Below are 17,882 nucleotides of genomic sequence, written 5' to 3'. Positions count from 1 at the left end.
TAGCAGTTTACAGGAAGAAGTAACTTTCATTTTTAGAAGTGAAAGCTATGGAAAGTTGTAAAAAGTTTAATACTTTTTCAGATTCTTCTATATTTTATTAAGAAAAAAATCACCAAATTGGGAAATAAGGCAAATACAATGACTTCTTGACCTTTCAGTGTCATATTAAACATCATCTAATATGCCTGTTATATTTTATATCTCTATAAAGTTATCTTGTAGAAAACTTTTCAGACACAAATGATCTTATGTCCATAGTAGAGGTAAACAGTTTCTATATAGCAATAAAAATAATTCAAAAGATTAGGATCATTATTTCCCAGTAGGATATAAACTATGTTGCACCTAATTTAGCAATCTAATTTCTGTATTCTTTCTTTTTTGAATCTTTCCTTTTTTTTTTTTTTTGAACCAGCTTTGCCATGTTGCTTGTTTCCTCATAAGTGGGTTAATTACAACTTTTCCATGAGCTCACTTTCCTTGTGGGAATTATATTGTTTTTTTCTTTTTGAGACGGAGTCTTGCTCTGTCGCCCAGGCTGGAGTGCAGTGGTGCGATCTCCACTCACTGCAAGCTCTGCCTCCCGGGTTCACGCCATTCTCCTGACTCAGCCTCCCGAGTAGCTGGGACTACAGGCACCCACCACCACGCAGGGCTAGTTTTTTTGCATTTTTGGTAGAGACGGGGTTTCACCACGTTAGACAGGATGGTCTCGATTTCCTGACCTTGTGATCCACCCGCCTCGGCCTCCCATAGTGCTGGGATTATAGGCATGAGTCACTGTGCCCGGCCTCCCAAATATTTTCATACTTAGTTCTCCAGTTCTTTCGTCCTGTTCTCTCTTAAATTTATTCTATCAGGCTCTCACACCCATTTCTCCACCAAAACTACTCTCATCAATATCACTATTGACCAGGGCCAGCTTCGTGGGCATGCAATACTCTCTCCTTAGTTTACCTTACCCTCTGTAGTTGCACAGGGGCATTCCTTACAATGGCCCTGAGTTTTGTTGAATGTCCTCTCACCATCTTGATATTCTTAATCTTTGAACAAAGGGACTTCAAATTTTCATTTTGCTATGGGCCACACAAATTACATAGCTCTCTTTTCATATCAATGACCTTCATGTTGCTAAAGCCAATGGCCAATCCACTACATGTATTTGCTATGGTTTGGATATTTGTCCCCTTCAAACCTCATGTTGAAATTTGATCCCCAAACATTGGTGGTGGGCCTGATGGGAAATGCTTGAATTATGGGGGTGGGTCCCTCATGAACAGATTAATGCTCTCCTTTGAGGATGAGATCTTACTTCATTAATTCCTGCAAGAGGACGTTGTTAGAATGAGCCTGGCACCTGCCCCCTCTCTCTCTTGCTTTCTCTCTTGGCATGTGATCTCTGCACACATTGGGCTTCCCTTTGTCTTCTGCCATGAATGGAAGCAGGCTGAGTTCCTCACCAGAAGCTGAGCAGATGCCAGCACCATGCTTCTTGTACATCTTGTATAATTGTGAGCTAAATAAACCTCTTTGCTTTATAAATTACCCAGTCTCAGATATTCTTTTATAGAAACACAAAACAGACTAAGACAGCATCGTACTTATCAATAGCAGATTTTATAAGGTCAATTACTCCCTCCTTGATATAGTTCTGTTTACTTGGCTTCTAATATACTTTACTCCTTTTGCTATCTCAGAGACTCCCCTTTGGTTTTGTTGAGTCTCCTGGTTTCCCGGATTTACAAATTTGGACCCATTTTTCCTTCTATTCACTTTGCTAGATCATCTCAGCCAATCTCAGAGTTCTAAATGCCATCTATAAGCTAACGATTAACTCCCAACTCCCTCTTCAGCTCCAACAGTCTACTTGACCTTTCTATTTGGATCTTAAATGTAGCATGCCCAAAATGTAACTCCTTTTCTTTCCTACACCAAATCTGATCTACCAATACTCTTCCCCATTGTTTACGGCAGATATTCTTCCTGTTGCTCAGACTAGAAATCTTGGAATAATTCTTGACCCTTCTGTTTCTTTCACACCCCGTATCCAGACAATCTAGTTTGTTCTACCTTCAAAATGTTATCTGAAATTTAAATTACTTTCTGTACTTCTCATCTCTTACAGAGATTACTGAATTAGCCTCCTCCCTGGTCTCCTGGCTTCTATCCTTGTCTCCTCACATCTCATGATTTATTTTAAGCATAGTAGGGAATGGTCCCATTAAAACATAAATCACGTAACACTCCTGTGCTCAAACACTAAATTACTTCCCTACTTCGGACAGAATAAAAGCTATAGTCTTTAAAGTGGCCCACAGTGTTCTAAATGGTCTGACTTCTTCCCACCTTATCTCTGTGTGCATTTTAAAATACTTTTTCTTTCCTTTACCTGGCCATGCTGTATTGGTCTTCTTGGTATTCTTCCAATTTACTAGGTACACTCTTTCACCTTAGGGCCTGTTCTCTTTGTTCCCTCTTTTAAGTCTTGGCTCAAATGAAACTTGTTTAGCCTATTGAATATGGTTCCATCCACCCCACCTTGCCTTCATGCTACTTTGTTTTTTCACCGGGACACTTATCACTCTCTAACATGTAATGTTATTAATATATTTGCTTATTTTGTACATATGTTTATTGTCTGACTTTTTTCCATATAGCCAGGGGTTTAGGTCTGTTTTCTTTCATTGATCTATCCCAAATGTCTGGACTAGAGCCCAAAACATAGTAAATACTCAATTAAAATCTGCTGACCAAATGGATATTGTTTAATGAAGCCTGGGTTTATACTATATAGTATTACCAATGAATAACAAAATAACAGCAATGCTGATTTCACTAGAGGAAAAAATCATCAAGGTAATTGTAAAAATATATAGAAAATATACCATCACGATAACAATTCATGCTTTGCAAAATCACTGCCATATATATATATATATCCTTTTAAGGATACATCAATTACATTGAGTAGTACCTGCTATATAGAAAGAAAATATCTAAGGAAATTTAAGCTCTGAAGAAAATACTGTCAGTTTTATATTATATTAACTTTAAAAACTAGTGTGTAATCATGGTGATGGCAGGCTTTGCTTTCACATCAGAGGTGGTACATGTTCTGAGAAAAAGTCTGTGATGTATTCATGGGTTTGAGTTCATAAATATCCCTGGGAAACTGCTTACAGTTTAGTGCTTGTGTAGTTTTAACTTGGAAATTAACTTTCTATTTATGGAAATAACTTAAGCAATTTCTATTATATTTGTTAATGTTTACTGCTTGTTTTTATTAAGCAGTAAGTTGGGAGAAGAACCAGCTGTTGCTTCATGTAAGTATTTTATATAAATACTACATTTATGAAAGATGGTCTTAGGACTACTGACATCCTGAATATATTAGATAACAGTATTATAAAACTAGAAATAAGATTTCATTATAAAATTTCTTATTTTGTATACAAATTGTTTTTTAATTCATTAATATGATCAACTCTGACATGAAAAACTCCTTCCTTCTATCTATTGTTCTATTTAGTTTTCTACGCCTGGTGTTTTCACTCTAAAATATGACTTGTAGAGGACTATAAGGGCATCTTGGGCATTACCAAATATTAACTCCAGCTACTTTTAATAGTTTTTGACATTTCTTTGTTCATGAAAGGGTAAATTTGTTCATATCAGTATGTTTTAAAAACAGCACAACTGTACTTGGGGTTACAAAGATGAAGAACAGAAGTACAAAGTAATTTGCAGTATGAATATGCTGAAAAAACAGGGTTTATTTCTTTTCTGTGCCAATGTTCTTAGTCTTGAGCAAATCTTGCTCCGAAGGAATCAGACAAGTGCTACAGCTGTGATTCTGTTGGGCTTCCTCGTAGAGCTGGAGATAGACTGCAACCCAAGACAAAACCCAGAGGAAAAGCAACTAATCTCAGCCCTTTGCCTAATTTCCACCTTACCAGTTATCACAGTTCACTATTGTTCAAGCTCCAGGAGTCATACCATAGCAATCTACTGGTGGAATTTATTTTGAACAAGTGTTTTGTTTGGCTTGCAGTATTTAAAAAAAAAAAGTAAGTAACATTTAAAACATAGGAGATTTCATATAAAATTCCCTTTGTCTAGTTTTTATTAAAAACTGAAAATCTGGCAAATGCAAGTTAAGCACTCTCCCTTGGCAATATGCTTAGAGCTGAAGAAGGACTACCTTTATACATGTGGAATGAGCTCTCCAGTTCCCAAAGTCTCTACCCAGCTGGCTGCCTCCATGGAGGTCACTTGCCTACTCCTTTGTGTCCTTGTATGACCCTTGCTCTGTCCACACAGAGATGGGAGACCCAGAGGTGAGAGCAGGGTGACAATGCTGACTCACTCACTTCTCTTCCCTCAAATACCGGTAAATAGCTGATGGCTATATATTCCTCCTCTAATGGGGTTCTGAGAGTCCTGGGTGAGATCATGTGTATTCTTTATCTGAAGGGTGGTCCTTGACACAAGAATCAAGTTCTACATAAGGAAGTATATCACATTAAATGTTATTTTTACACTCTTATCTAGAGAACATTGCCTCCAGCTGCAAAACAAGGGCATTACCATTATGAAAGCCCATCAAAGACGCTCTGCTGTTTTCAAAACATGGAAAGAAAAAGGGAAAAAAGAAAAAAAAATAATAATTAGAAAGATTTGTTCCTTAATTTGGGCTCCCAAAAATGAGAAATGATTATATAATGAGGGGAGATACTAATTATTTTGAACTCTCCAAGCAAATCTTCTGAAGCAATCTATATACTTTATGTTCTTTTTCTATTTTTCCTTCTGGTTAAAAACACACAGGTGAGTCTTCCCAACGTCCTTTCCTATCTGGATCTCTTCTGCCTCATTTCTCTTTCAAAGTCATCTTTCAGGGAACTTGCTCTGATTAATTTGATTTTAACCAAACAAACAAGATATTTGACATATTAATTTAAACTTTTTGAGATGATTGATTAGAATCTTTGCATCATATTCACGGGTATACTGTATTCAAAGTTAAAACTTCATAAGCAGGAGTTTTTACATATCGTAACATAATCATTACCCAATACTGAACACTCAATATTTGATACTCAGCGAATGTTTTTGAAATAAACACAATTTTTATTGTTAATCTTTCTGAAGAAACTAGTATATATCTTTTTACACAAAATCTATCAATAAGAGATTGATTGGTTAAAGAAAAAAAGCAAAGTAAAATGAAACAAGTTGAGAGAATCCAGGCTTTATCAATATAAGTAATAGTTCTTTAGAATGGTGATTTGATTTCACCATTTCAATTCAGCAGAGCCTGTATATATATATATTACAATGATCTGTATTTCCTATTGCTAGACGGATGAAAGTGAATCCATATAAACCATACCAACGCCGTTATGTGTAACTGGTGGTAAAACTTTATTATTCAAGTTTAGATGTAACAGACATCTTTGCTGCCTGAAGATTGTTTGCATAAGAAATACACCAAGAACATGTTTGTGAGTAGAAATGAACATGCACTATGAAAACAAAACAAAATAAAACGAAAAAATTTCATGTGTTGTAAGAACAGAACTATTATAGCCAACATTCTAATATTCAAATCAGGACTACAAATTGAATTCTTTTTCTTAGCAACATGAAATCATTCCATATGAAAGACATTTTCTGCTGGTGAATATTGCTGTAAGTTAATTTTACATTGGCATTTTGAGATGTTCCCCCCACATGCCTCCCCCGAAATTTTCCATGTGGTTGTCAAATAGTCCACCCTAAGGAATTTGGCATTTATTATTGTGATATTTGCCTTATTGGTAGCCATTAAGAAACTATGGTTTTATCAGCCTAGTAACAGTTTTGCGTCTTCATAGTCAACACTATTGGTTGCCTAGTTGATATTTACAGCTCATCTTTAAGAAAAATGACCCCAACCTTTCCTGGCCTTCGGGAACTGACAGTTTAAATAACCCCCTTGGCCACATAATAATACTTGGCACTTCTATGGTGCCTTTCAACCAAGGATCTCAAAGTGCTTTACAAACAAGTACTACATTACCATTATTACTATTAATAATATTATTAATATATTTTTCAATTTTACAGCTGAGGAACCTGAGGCACAAAAAGAAAAAGTGATATGCTGCAGTTCATATGTTGAAAAAAAAAAACAACCACCACCAGGGGAAAACCAGAATTGAGTTTTGGGACTCTATGGTCTAGAAGGACCATTTTCTCTGATAAAAGCTAAACATTATTTCCATGGTAAAGTTATTCCTGCTTTTCTCTGGTGTAGGACAGAGTGAAGCTTACAGCTCTCCCTTTCCTTTCAAGAGAACACATGATCGTACATTATCTAGTTTCTCACATGTGGATTACTCTTGAATTTCACATTTTCTTCATCCCTGACTTGACATACTTCTGCCCTAGCATATTGCAGAAGTTCTAATTACTGCAATTAACTAGGATGCTTTCTAAGCAACTGCACCACAACATGTGAGTCCACTGTCTATGAAACAGTATTGAAAAACCAAAAGGAGTGCTCTGCAAAGAAGCCATCCCTCTGTTCTTGGCCAAGTCTTTCTTTGGGAAAATAACACTGCCTTCCAAAGTCCCGATGGGCGTCCTTCTATCTTCTTCTCATTTGCAGTTGCCTGATGATAGAATTCCACCTAACAGTACCTACCTTTGGTTAGAATATTTAGTTTGATACTCAGGTTGCATTTCAATTCCTCAATTTTCTCTTGTGCCTTGAACAGTCAGCAAGCTTTCACCTTACTGGCTCACCAAAGATGCCTTGATTTTTTTTTTTTTTCTTTTTTTTGCCATGGCTCTCAACTCAAAGACAGTAGCTAAAGTTGCGCTCCTCTCAACTTAAGGCAAAAGGCTGGCATACAGCACAGAAGCAGACCACCAGTTTCTTTACTCCACATTTCCACCACTGGATGGCAGATATTCCCCCTCTAGAAATGCATTAATTTTATTTACTAAACAGGCAGCAGTTCACAGGTCTCAAGACTGGTCACTTTGTGATGTTTTGCAGCCACACAGCAGGAGGCTAATAATTATTTTAATAGCCATACTGAGACTCTTCAGTTTATTAAGAAAAATGTAATCCTCAGGCATTTTAAAATATATATACATTTAATATTTTTGGAGCTGTATTTGCATTGGATCGTAATAGATTATGTGCACATGTGCAATTATAAACATAATGTGCTACCACAGGCTTCAACAAAGAGCTGTTAAAGAGACTTTTTTCCCTTCTCATTAATATTACCTTAGAAAAGAATCCCCATGCTTGTTTTCTAAAAATCTACCTTTACTAAAACAGAACAGTTTAGAACAGAACATCACTATCTTAAAAGTTGATTAAAAAAAAATCTCAATATGTCATGTAGAGAGAATTGGGCATACTCTTTTCCTTTTGAACTACAGAGTTATCACTTAGAGCTCTGACCTTTTCTCATATACTTGGAGTCATGTAGTGTCTCTCTCAATCCACAGCATTCTGAGGTGGGTTGGCTCTTTATGACTTTTCTGTCCCAAACAACAGAATGAATACAGAGGTGAGTGATGAGAGAAAGAGTGAGAATAGGAAGAGTGAGAACGCATGAGCTGGTCCTGGTCTAAAATTTGATCCAAAGCTCAATTTAGAACATACACAAATTTTCAGTTTTCAAATGGCATACAATTTTAGCTGGCACATCGTTTTCATCACAGGGGAAGCCTTTTCCAAGAGAGAAAATTCCTAAATCATCATGAAATTCCTCATTAAAAAAAGGTTCCGTACCATAATAGTTTGTTTAAAATCACAATTTAAGATAAAATAATTCAGAAATCTTAAATTAAAAAAATACATTTTATAATATATCTTGAGATGGAATAAAGGCTTTAATGAGTCAAAAAAATAAGGAGTGTTTAGTGTTATAATAAATTTTTGTCTCTTTTAAAAAAGCCCAACTTCTTCTCCACCAAAACATGTATAATAATGAAAGCAAAAATGAAAATAAAATTATCAATAATAAAGAAGTATGGAATAGGATCTATCGTGTCAATGCTATCCAAAAATATTCTACTAAAAAGTAGACTGACCATAAATATTCCAAGAATAGTGATATGTATTTTCCAATGCTAGACATTACTACTATGTCTGTCTGAGAAAAAAAAATTGAATGAAAATAAAAAGGCATACATGCCAAAAATAAAGAACCTATTTGTGTCCGACACACTAGAGAAATTGCTTAATGAGTAGTTTTGCCCAAAAAGTAATACTTGTCATATTGCCCAAGTTAACCAAACTTCTGGTGTTTTGCTGATTTAAGCAGTCCACATAGATAATGTTGCTGAAGGATTGCCATGATGCATTTTGTTATTCCTTTTACTAAGAAAATTAAATATTGTTGTTTGGGGAATCTCCTCTCTTTTTTAGATCTTTAATTGTCACCTCTCAAGTCTGGCTATATATTTTGAGATGTATCCATCAAAATTCCTATGGAAGATAAATTACATCACATAATTTGAATGTCAAAGCTCCTCATTCCACTTCTTTATTTCAGTTTATGTGAATATTAGAGCTACGCGACAGGTGAGATCAGAATAAGGCCCATTAACAATGAAACTGAAGCAGAGGACTTAGTCCTGATTTCTGTCTCTTGCTTTCTCTTTTCTCTTTTTTTAATATGCAAACAAAAAATGCAAGAATGAAAATGACAACACAACATCAGAAAGACTTTTTTTTTAAACTTCATTCGCTACAACAGTCACGAACTGGTTGAACTCTACCTGCCATCCAACTTTAAGAAACGAAGACCCGGCACTGTGAAAAAGAAACAAAACCCAAACAAAACAAAACGATACAAAGCAACTGCGAATTAATGTAAAAATGGAGTGCAAATGCGACTACAGAATGCAATAAAAACATCAGCGTTGCAGATTCCAGCAACACTTATCAAAATAATTTCTGAAATGTTTCATATGAAACATAGACAAAGCAATAAAAAGAGGATATATGTTTATCATCTTAAGCATAACAATGTGAGTTAAGAGCTTAAAAATTAAAAAAAAAAAAAGTACTTGGAATGAATAGTGCTACCCTTTTTTTCCTAAGTAGGCATAAAAATATTTTCATTTCCTTCTTGTTTTCCATACCATTATAGCAAGAACTTTCATTTGTTTCATGTTACCGTTTACAACTTTAATGCACACACACACACACAAAAGGATATCTACTGCAATAGAAATAGTTGCTTCATTACCTTGTTTGCTACATTTGCAAATGTAAACAGCTAGGCAGAGCCAGAACTGACTCTAATGCATGATGGAATATCTTTGTTGCATACGTACACTGTAGAAAATAATTATTCAATATGTCAGGCACCATTATTTGAAATGTAATACATTAATATTTACTAGAAAAATAAGTTTTTTTTTTTTCCTATTTGTTCTCCCAACTTCTTTAATGAAATAAGTTAATCTGACAGTGCATCCAGTAGCTTGTAATATCTTCTACATCTCCGTGGCAAAAAATAAACTACTGGCTGGGACAATATAATGCAAATTATTAAAGTCAGTCCTTGTACATACATCCTTGTAGCAAGCATTGAGGCTCGACTAACAGCACCTTTAACCAATTATTTAATGTTCAGTTATTTAGCCCTATTTCCCTGAGCAGTTATGCTGAGGAGCTTTCCCTTCATGGATAGTTTTTACAAAGCCTTAAGTATTAAAAGTTCTATGAGGACATACTCCTAAGAATCCTATTTAATGCTACTTAACTAAATCTGTATACATTTAATGAAGGGATTGACTAGTACATATACCAACTGTCAGTCTGTGGTAACGTAACCTTAGACGCTGCCTGACCACAAAGTTTGGAAATTATATTTAACCAAAAGAAAATAAATAAATACAGCAGGTTACCTTATGGAGAAATGCCATGTGTTCTAAACAGATTAAACCCATGGTCTGACATTTGTATCCATCTATGCTTTTGAATTGAGGGGATTCCTTTAGTTATAATGTGCCAAGTGAGATTAGTAACCAACAGGAGGCTTAGAAAAGCAAATCCATACTGGCTCATCACACACAAGAAAGAAATACCTGGCTAAAATGAAATTACTACGGAAGCATCGAGGACATTGTTTTTTAAAATGGGTACATGTGTGGACAAAATGAAATCTAAACCGCAAACAAAAGGACTACTGAGTATTTGAACATCTAAAGGACAAAAATATCAGAGAGGGTGTGCATGTGTATGTACAGGCAGGGCTGGCTAAAAACAGCGTGCCACCATCTGTCATGTTTCTTGCTGCACTCTAACCAAGCCTAACCACAGCTCGCATTTCTAGGTCAAAATCTGAAACATGGCCAATGAGAGAAGACTAAATTGAGAGGACGTCATTTTTCTTTCATTGCCCTGGACCTTCAATTTCTCCTCCTCTGCCTAAGGTTTCATGATACTTACAAATTTAGGCAACAATTTGTGGGTTTTGGAACAAATGGTCCAATGGCCAGTCCAATACTGCTTTAGTATAATAATATGGAAACCCTTTCAAATTCTAGATAGTTTTGGTCTCTTTCTTTATAAATACATTAAATCTAGTCTGGTGATACCTCTTATGGATTATTTCCCCAGTACATATTAGCCAAGATGGTTTTGACTTAACAGGTTTTAAAAAGTGATTGTTTACCATCTTCCATTCTTTCTCATTGACCATTTATCTTACTTTTTAATCTTGGTAACCTACTCATCAAAAGAAAGAATAATAAAAGAAGGGAATTTCATGTTGGATAAGGCAGGCTCTATGAAGTATTTTTTTAATAGGTCTTCATAAGACATTACAAGCTATTGAATTCCCATCAAGAAAACCTATTTCTATTTAATTGTGCTAAGTGCTAAGGTTTTACTCTTTAGGTTTTCCATTTTTTTCCACTTGTGCATTGTTCCTATGCAGGCCCCTCTGGATATGTGTTGTGAAGTCATATTTGTCCGTGCAAAGATGCTGGCATATGCTGCACTGGAAAGGTCCACTGTCACCATGGCAACTCATATGCAAAGCATACATCACTTCATCCAGAAAGACAATGCCACAGTGCACACATTTTGTTGAAAGTTCATCTTGAGTACTTCTATCAACTTTCTCTGTTTTTACTACATTCAAGGGACCTTCATTTTTTACATTTGGTGGTGCCTTCGTTTTCTCCTTGGAGGCACCGTTTGCAGTTGGCCCAGGTCTGGAATGCTTGATCGCCAAATCTAGAGGAATGTCATTGTCTGATCCAACAGCTGAAAAATGAGGAGGCAGATTGAAGGTGGGATAAGGCACATAGTTTTGGCAAGGATTTGGTAGGCCAGGCACGTGACTCAAGTAGTGCGGATTCCCAGGAACGGAGAGCTTATATTTACTCCAGAACCGCAGCCAATCAGCTTCACTCTGGAAGTCATTATGTACAAAGGGAAGTCCAAAAAGTGGGTACTGGTACTTTTCAATAGGGCTGCCTGGTGGTGAATAATTTGGGTGTTTCGCAGGTCTCATGTACTTTTCTATAGGACTGCCTCTCTCAGAACTTCCTTTCCCTTCAGATACGGATGAACTATTTCCTGGATCTCCAGTACTTTCCTGAGGACTTTTTATCTGAATGTGCAAAGGTTGCATCCTTTTGTGAATATCCAGAGTTTGGCTGACCAGGACTGGCTGCTGAGCAGAATGGCTTTTAGTCAATGAACCCTGGGCTTCGTATTTACTTAGGCTGGGGAGCGGAATTTCTCTCTGGTGACTTTCAGTTAGATGATCTTCTGACCTCCTCTCTAACGGGCTTCCATTGACTTGCTCCTCACTGCTGCCCCTCTGCTGTTTGTTGAGCTGCTCAGCCTGAAGTGCCTCTGGGTTAAGGCGCTTTCTTGTTCTCCTCCTAATAATCTGCTCACCGTTGTTTTGTTTAATGATGTTTAAAGGCCTGGGAGTCTGCAGAGAACACATACAATACATAAAAGGAAAACATTAAAAAATACATTAAAATGCATTAAAAATTCCTCACAAATATAAACCATGCTTAAGTTCAAAGGCAGGGATAGGCTTTCTGCTGTAGATTTACTAAATCTCCTCCTTTTGCCCTAAGCAGGATCAGAGGAAGTAACCAAAGTGCACTATTTTACTCTAATTAAATCATGTCCATCTTTGCAGGGGGTACTGAAAACTTTAATCTACTTGAAAATAGCCTTTCCAAATGCAACAGATTTTGAGATTGCATCATTTAGTGATGAAACTGTGTAGAAAGTTACTTGAAGTGATGTGATTTTTCTGAAATATGTTTTTCAATTTTTGAGTTGTACACTAAAATGCCAGCATACAAGAGTAACACAGGCGATACATATTGATAACAGTGGAAAAATTACACATTGCTATAGACAGAATAAGTTTATATGTCGAAGCCCTAAACCACAGTGTGACTGTATCTGGAGACAGGGTCCTTAGTAGGAAATTAAAGTTAAATGAGGTTGTAAGGGTGGGGCCCTAATCCAATGGGACTGTGGCCTTATGAAAAGAGGAAGAAAAAGAGATCTCTCTCCACTGTGTAAGGGCACAGATAGAAGGTGGCTTCGTAAGGAAGAGAGCCCTCCTCAGAATCCAACTTTGCTGGAACCTGATCTCCAATTTCTAGTTTTCAGAATGTGAAAACATAAATTTTGGCTGTTTAAAGCCACCCAGTTTATGGTATTTTGTTATGGCAACCTAAGCAACTAATACATGCGTGCTTCTAAATAATTGCAAATGTGGATATAAAATATTAATATCAGAGCATAAATAAAGATAAACTGACAGAATTGTGCGGAAATATATCAGGTCATCAAAGCAATATAGAGGGATTTTTTTTTAATTCTCACTTCTACTTCTCTCCCTTAAATAATATATTTATGATGAAAGATTCTACTTGTTAATAGGTGAAGCATTAGTTTTGTGTTGAAAATCTAAATTCATGTGTAGCTTTGGTTTAAATATCTGATCTATCACTCTACTCTTAAAGTAAGTGCTAACTTTCATTCAGCTTAAGTATTTTGTTTAGCTTAAAACATTACATGATTGGTATTTATGGACATGTTCAACAGGTATTTATATAATATGACTTAAATCCACGGATAAGACTATAATAAAAACTTTACTTGCAGTTGGAGCTCTTTGATGTATAAAATCAAAGGAATCAGTCTGATAAATTAATGCATATTTATAGGTTAAAAATTTAGGATAATCTTTAAATGAGCTAAAGTCTGATTTTTCTAAAAGATTACTGAAATCAGAAAATAATTTCTACATAAAACATGACTATAAATATAAATTTATAAATTTGTAACTTTATAAATTATACATTATGTGTATATAATGTATAATTTTACAAATTATAAATTTTTAAATATAAACACATATTCATAAATATGTTATAATAATATAAATATAATATAAATTTTAAAATAAATATAAATATAATTTATAAATTATTCCTAGAAGTGATACACTTGAATGCAAGGGAGTACCTCTTATATCTTGAACGAGTACAACTACAAATTCTTTTTTGAACATTTCTGTTGCTACAAACATACTTTGAAGTGAAAAAAGATAACACACTTGTTATTGACAATTCATTGTTAAAGAAAGAAAATGTAACACAGCTTAGTTATGCCATGTGCATTTCTTTTGCTCAGATTTACAAAGGTTTACAAAGAGTTCATATTAGCATTATAAACATATGCATTATTTAATCTATACACTGTAAAGAAACCTGAAATTTGCATAAATTCCTTTTTTAAACAATCATAACTTTTGTGTCAGTTTTTGACATGAAATGTGAACATAACCTTTATGTATTTCAATGTATGGTTTTTAAAAAAACCTCAAAACTAAAAACATCTTACCTCTGGACAGATGAATGTTAAAATAATTTTTAGAAAATAGTTTAGTTCATATCACAGTGGTTAAATTACCATAATCTGGCAGAGTAGTATTTTAATTTACTTTTGGCCTATGATTGGCCAGAGTTCAATTAAAATCATTAATGTCAGTTCCCATTAAATAGAAGCTTATTGCTATGCTTAAATGATGAAGGTTAAAAGAAAAATAAGTTGGTATGTGGCAGGGGGCAGAATCTTTCTACTTGCTACATGCTAATAACTAAGGTTTTTACAGGTTACTGCCAATTAGTATTGTTAGCAGCATGCATTTTTTAAAGAGTGCTTCCAATAGTCCATATATGAGAACGTTTTGTCTAAAATTGTATTCCCTGTAGCCATAATGTATTCACTGGCTTGTGCTAAGAGCTATGGTAAAATGCCAAACAAAATGAAAAAGGCACAGGGAAATAAATTTCTGTTTACGAAGTGGGGGATTCCTATTTTAAAGTCAGCTCTTGTCAGCAGATGAACTTTCTAAACTAAAAAAAAAATCCTTCAGTAAGTCAAATCCATATTCAGATGGAGGATTTGTGAGTTTTAATTTTATTACAGAATTCTAACTAAAATTTGAGGAAAAGTAATTCAAAGGACCTCCGTGAGCCAAAGCCTGCTGGAGATCTTAAAAGACAAAGTATGTTTGCACCTTACTCCACCCTGGTGTGTGTGCTATTCAGAACTTCAGATACCTTATTGAAATACCCACTGAAGGCACTGTGGAGATTCCTGTGATATTCTCTGATCCTGGTTCAGTTCAGAACTATCCTTCCGAATGTGTCCCTCCGGCCCCTAAAGCGGTCAAGATAACACTTGCGAATTCCAAAGGTAAACTGAAAAATACTAATTCTTTCCCTGCCTTTTATTTTATACTGAACAATGAAAGCGTCCTTTTTCATTTTTAAAAACGTTTTGCATATTTCTGAAACTTCTAAAAATTTTCTCCTTTTTACCTAAAATAATTTTACTGAATTCTGATAACCATTAATTCAACTATCTGCTGTGAAGTTCCCAGAAATCAATCATTTTCCTCTTTTATATCAAAAGAAGCATAATGCATTACTAATGACCTCAAACCTATCTCCCCATCACATCTAAGCCCCTTTCACCATAAATCACACATGCACTCCAAGTGACTGTATTAAACAACCCTGCGGGGGTAGGCACTGCAAGCCAGGGAATGGGACTTATCACACCACAGACCAGGCCAACACTGCTTTATAAAGCTTTTCCTGAAAGAGTGGAACAAGTTCTTACCGAGTGAAGCTTCTGGTAGAGGCCACACGCGTTGCATACATATCCGCCATTTGCATTCTTTCGCCAGAGAGAGGTCTTTGTGGTCAGGCAATTGGCACAAAAAACACCGGAGCCTCTACGCCTCTGAAACAGGGGAAAAAACCCAAGGTCAGAGGTGAGTCACATGATCAGTGGAGTTAGACCAAATCAACCCAGGAGTTTTGTCTTTAAACTAGCAACAATGACAGTATAAAACCACACTGCCCATAATGAGGTCAGGTTCAATTGTGTTTAATAGGCACCACTGATTTTCATTATAATTAACCCTACAGTGATGGATGAGGTGTGTGGAACACCAAAGGCTTTTCACAGAAACAGCTTTAACTTTTTGAACTTTGGGTTTTATGGCTTTAATGATGGCTCCTAAATGCGGAACCCTAAAATATACCTTTTAAAAGTGTCAAAACACAAGTCAAAACGACAGAACATGGCAATATGTTTAATACACTTTGGAAAGGAGGAGCACATGCCACCTGAGCTTTAAAATATAGTCACGTTTGGAACAAATGTAAACCATTTAAAATCAAACTTGATTTCTGTGTTTTTGTATGTCATTCATGTAACGTAAGTATTAAGAGAATATAAGACACTCAATTCTGATCTTTCGTTTGCAATTGTAAAATCCGAAAGATTCCTCTATTCCTCAAACATGCGAGGGTTTGGAGAAACTTCAGCCAATTAAAAGTACAGTATTACTAATGAGAACCCTTATGAGGTGCCTACTTAAGTCAGGCAACACAGACCCTTCAAGGGCTATTTATTTACTTTATTTCACTTAGACTTGGAAATCACAAGGGTTTCCAAATACAAATTGATTCTAGTGGCCTGAGTTTTGTAATCAACAGGTTCAAAATAACCTAAGAATATTTAAAACTAGATAATTAGTATTGCTTGTTCCATTCTTGCTATCAAGTAATGACTCCATTAAACTTCTCACTTAAACAAAAGTCAGGCTGTGTTTGTAGGCACAAATACTAACAGGCAGGAAATGGAATTCTCTTGCTGAAAAAAAAAGAAAAAAAAAAAAGACAGCTTGAATTGTAGTTCGGCTCTCCTTTCTCTAGGAAGCAAAGCCTTTAATGATAAAATATGCATGTTAGATAAGGAGTGGAAAAAGTCTTGCTGGAACCTAATTTTATTAGAAATTAAATATTACATGTGCTATAAGTCAAAATTTCAGGGATTCATAAAATTTAGGCAATTTATTTAACTCAAGTCTATACTGTAGAAGAGTGGTATCCCTGCCAAGAAAATACAATGGTTATAATTGTACTCTGATACATTTCAAATGGAAAGCTTTCTGCAGACATAATTTTGGCTTCAAGACTGGAACACTTTCTTGGCATTGAAAGGGCATTTGATTCATCGGGTGTTTCACAATGTATCACTAAAAAGACCTGGTGAGCAGCCAGTTCCCTATAGGGTAATTTTTCCATCCAGATGCAAGTGCTATCAGAGGCCCTCGTCAGCTAAACTAATTATGATCTTGCAATTGCTGATGCCTGCTCACTCTAACATTCGACATCCTCCATTAATCATCAATACAAGGAAAATGAATGAAACGTAAAGAAATGAGGGCTGGTAAGCTGCACAGCCATAAAAATCTGAAATGAGAGCAATAACTTAACAAGATTGGGGGAATGTTTTTAGTGAGCACAAAGTCAGGCTAACAATTGCCCTTTTAAACCAAGAACACGATTTCATTAGTGTAGCAGGTTGTGCTACTTTAGGTGATATAATAAAAACTAGATTTTCAAAGATAATCTCTGGCTCCCCTTTTTCTCCTTCCCCCCACCCAACTCTGGACCAGGAATGTATCATGAGTTTCTAAGTCTCAATAACAGCAATAACAAATGTTGGGTGTCAGTCTGCAAGTCCCAATGAGTGCCTACTGCAAAAGTGGACTGCTGCTTCCCCCAAAATCAATGAAATATTAGAAGTTGTGTTTATCAAACATTTTGGGGACGCCCTTTATGCAAAGTAAACTGGGAGCCTAGTTAGGTTATAACTGTGAAACTTTCCTGGGGCTATCCTGTCATTTTCCTAGATCTAAATAACATGTTTGCAAATAAACACCAACTTGATACACATAAGGGCAATGTAAATGTCCATTTGGAAACTAACCCACATATATGGCTGCGGCTCAAATGTGAATGTGTAACCATTCTCTCCAGCCTGCTTTTCTTTCCTTATACCCTGGGTGCTTGACACACCATGCCAAAGTGGGTGTAATCCTGATTTCAGTGAGTGTTTCAACCCTTGCACAAGTTGGTGCTTAATTCTCTTGCAAAGAAAATGCCTTTCATTAGTTAGAGGGAAAATCCCGAAATTACAGCACTGGTTTCCAAAAGCACAGCTTGCTTTAAAAGCTGCACTTAAGACTCTAATATACTTTGCTATATTTTAGGTAAACCATATCACATTTTAAATATATCAGGAGTACTTTGAATACACTTATTCAGAGTCAGTAGAGCTTGGAGGTTAATAATCAGGTTTAGGTGTCAGAACACTCGTACTCAAAACCTGTCTCTGCCATTTGCCAGGCACAACACTGGGCAAGTCACTTAACCTTTCAATGCTTAAAGTTCTCCGATCTTTACAGTGTGAGCTACTGTGATTCTTTTTTTTTTTTTTTTTTTTTTTT

General features: G+C 35.7%; 1 protein-coding gene across 2 annotated transcripts in view; it reads right to left on the bottom strand.

Annotated features, from left to right (window-relative positions):
- Window positions 1-5,325: 5,325 nt before the first annotated feature.
- The window catches only part of TRPS1 (trichorhinophalangeal syndrome I), a 302,434-nt gene continuing 289,877 nt past the window's right edge, over window positions 5,326-17,882 (bottom strand). For both annotated transcript variants that reach the window (XM_011982324.1, XM_011982325.1), the window contains 2 exons: window positions 15,200-15,322; window positions 5,326-11,969 (listed from right to left, as the gene is read on the bottom strand). In XM_011982324.1, coding sequence (XP_011837714.1) covers window positions 10,908-11,969; window positions 15,200-15,322 — 1,185 coding nt within the window. In that variant the 3' untranslated portion in view covers window positions 5,326-10,907. The remainder of the gene's footprint in view (window positions 11,970-15,199; window positions 15,323-17,882) is intronic.

The sequence above is a fragment of the Mandrillus leucophaeus genome, unplaced genomic scaffold, assembly GCF_000951045.1.
Source record: "Mandrillus leucophaeus isolate KB7577 unplaced genomic scaffold, Mleu.le_1.0 Scaffold239, whole genome shotgun sequence".
Taxonomy (NCBI): domain Eukaryota; kingdom Metazoa; phylum Chordata; class Mammalia; order Primates; family Cercopithecidae; genus Mandrillus; species Mandrillus leucophaeus.
The sequence above is the reverse complement of the archived record's forward strand: the minus strand, read 5'-3'. Positions and strand labels throughout refer to the sequence as shown.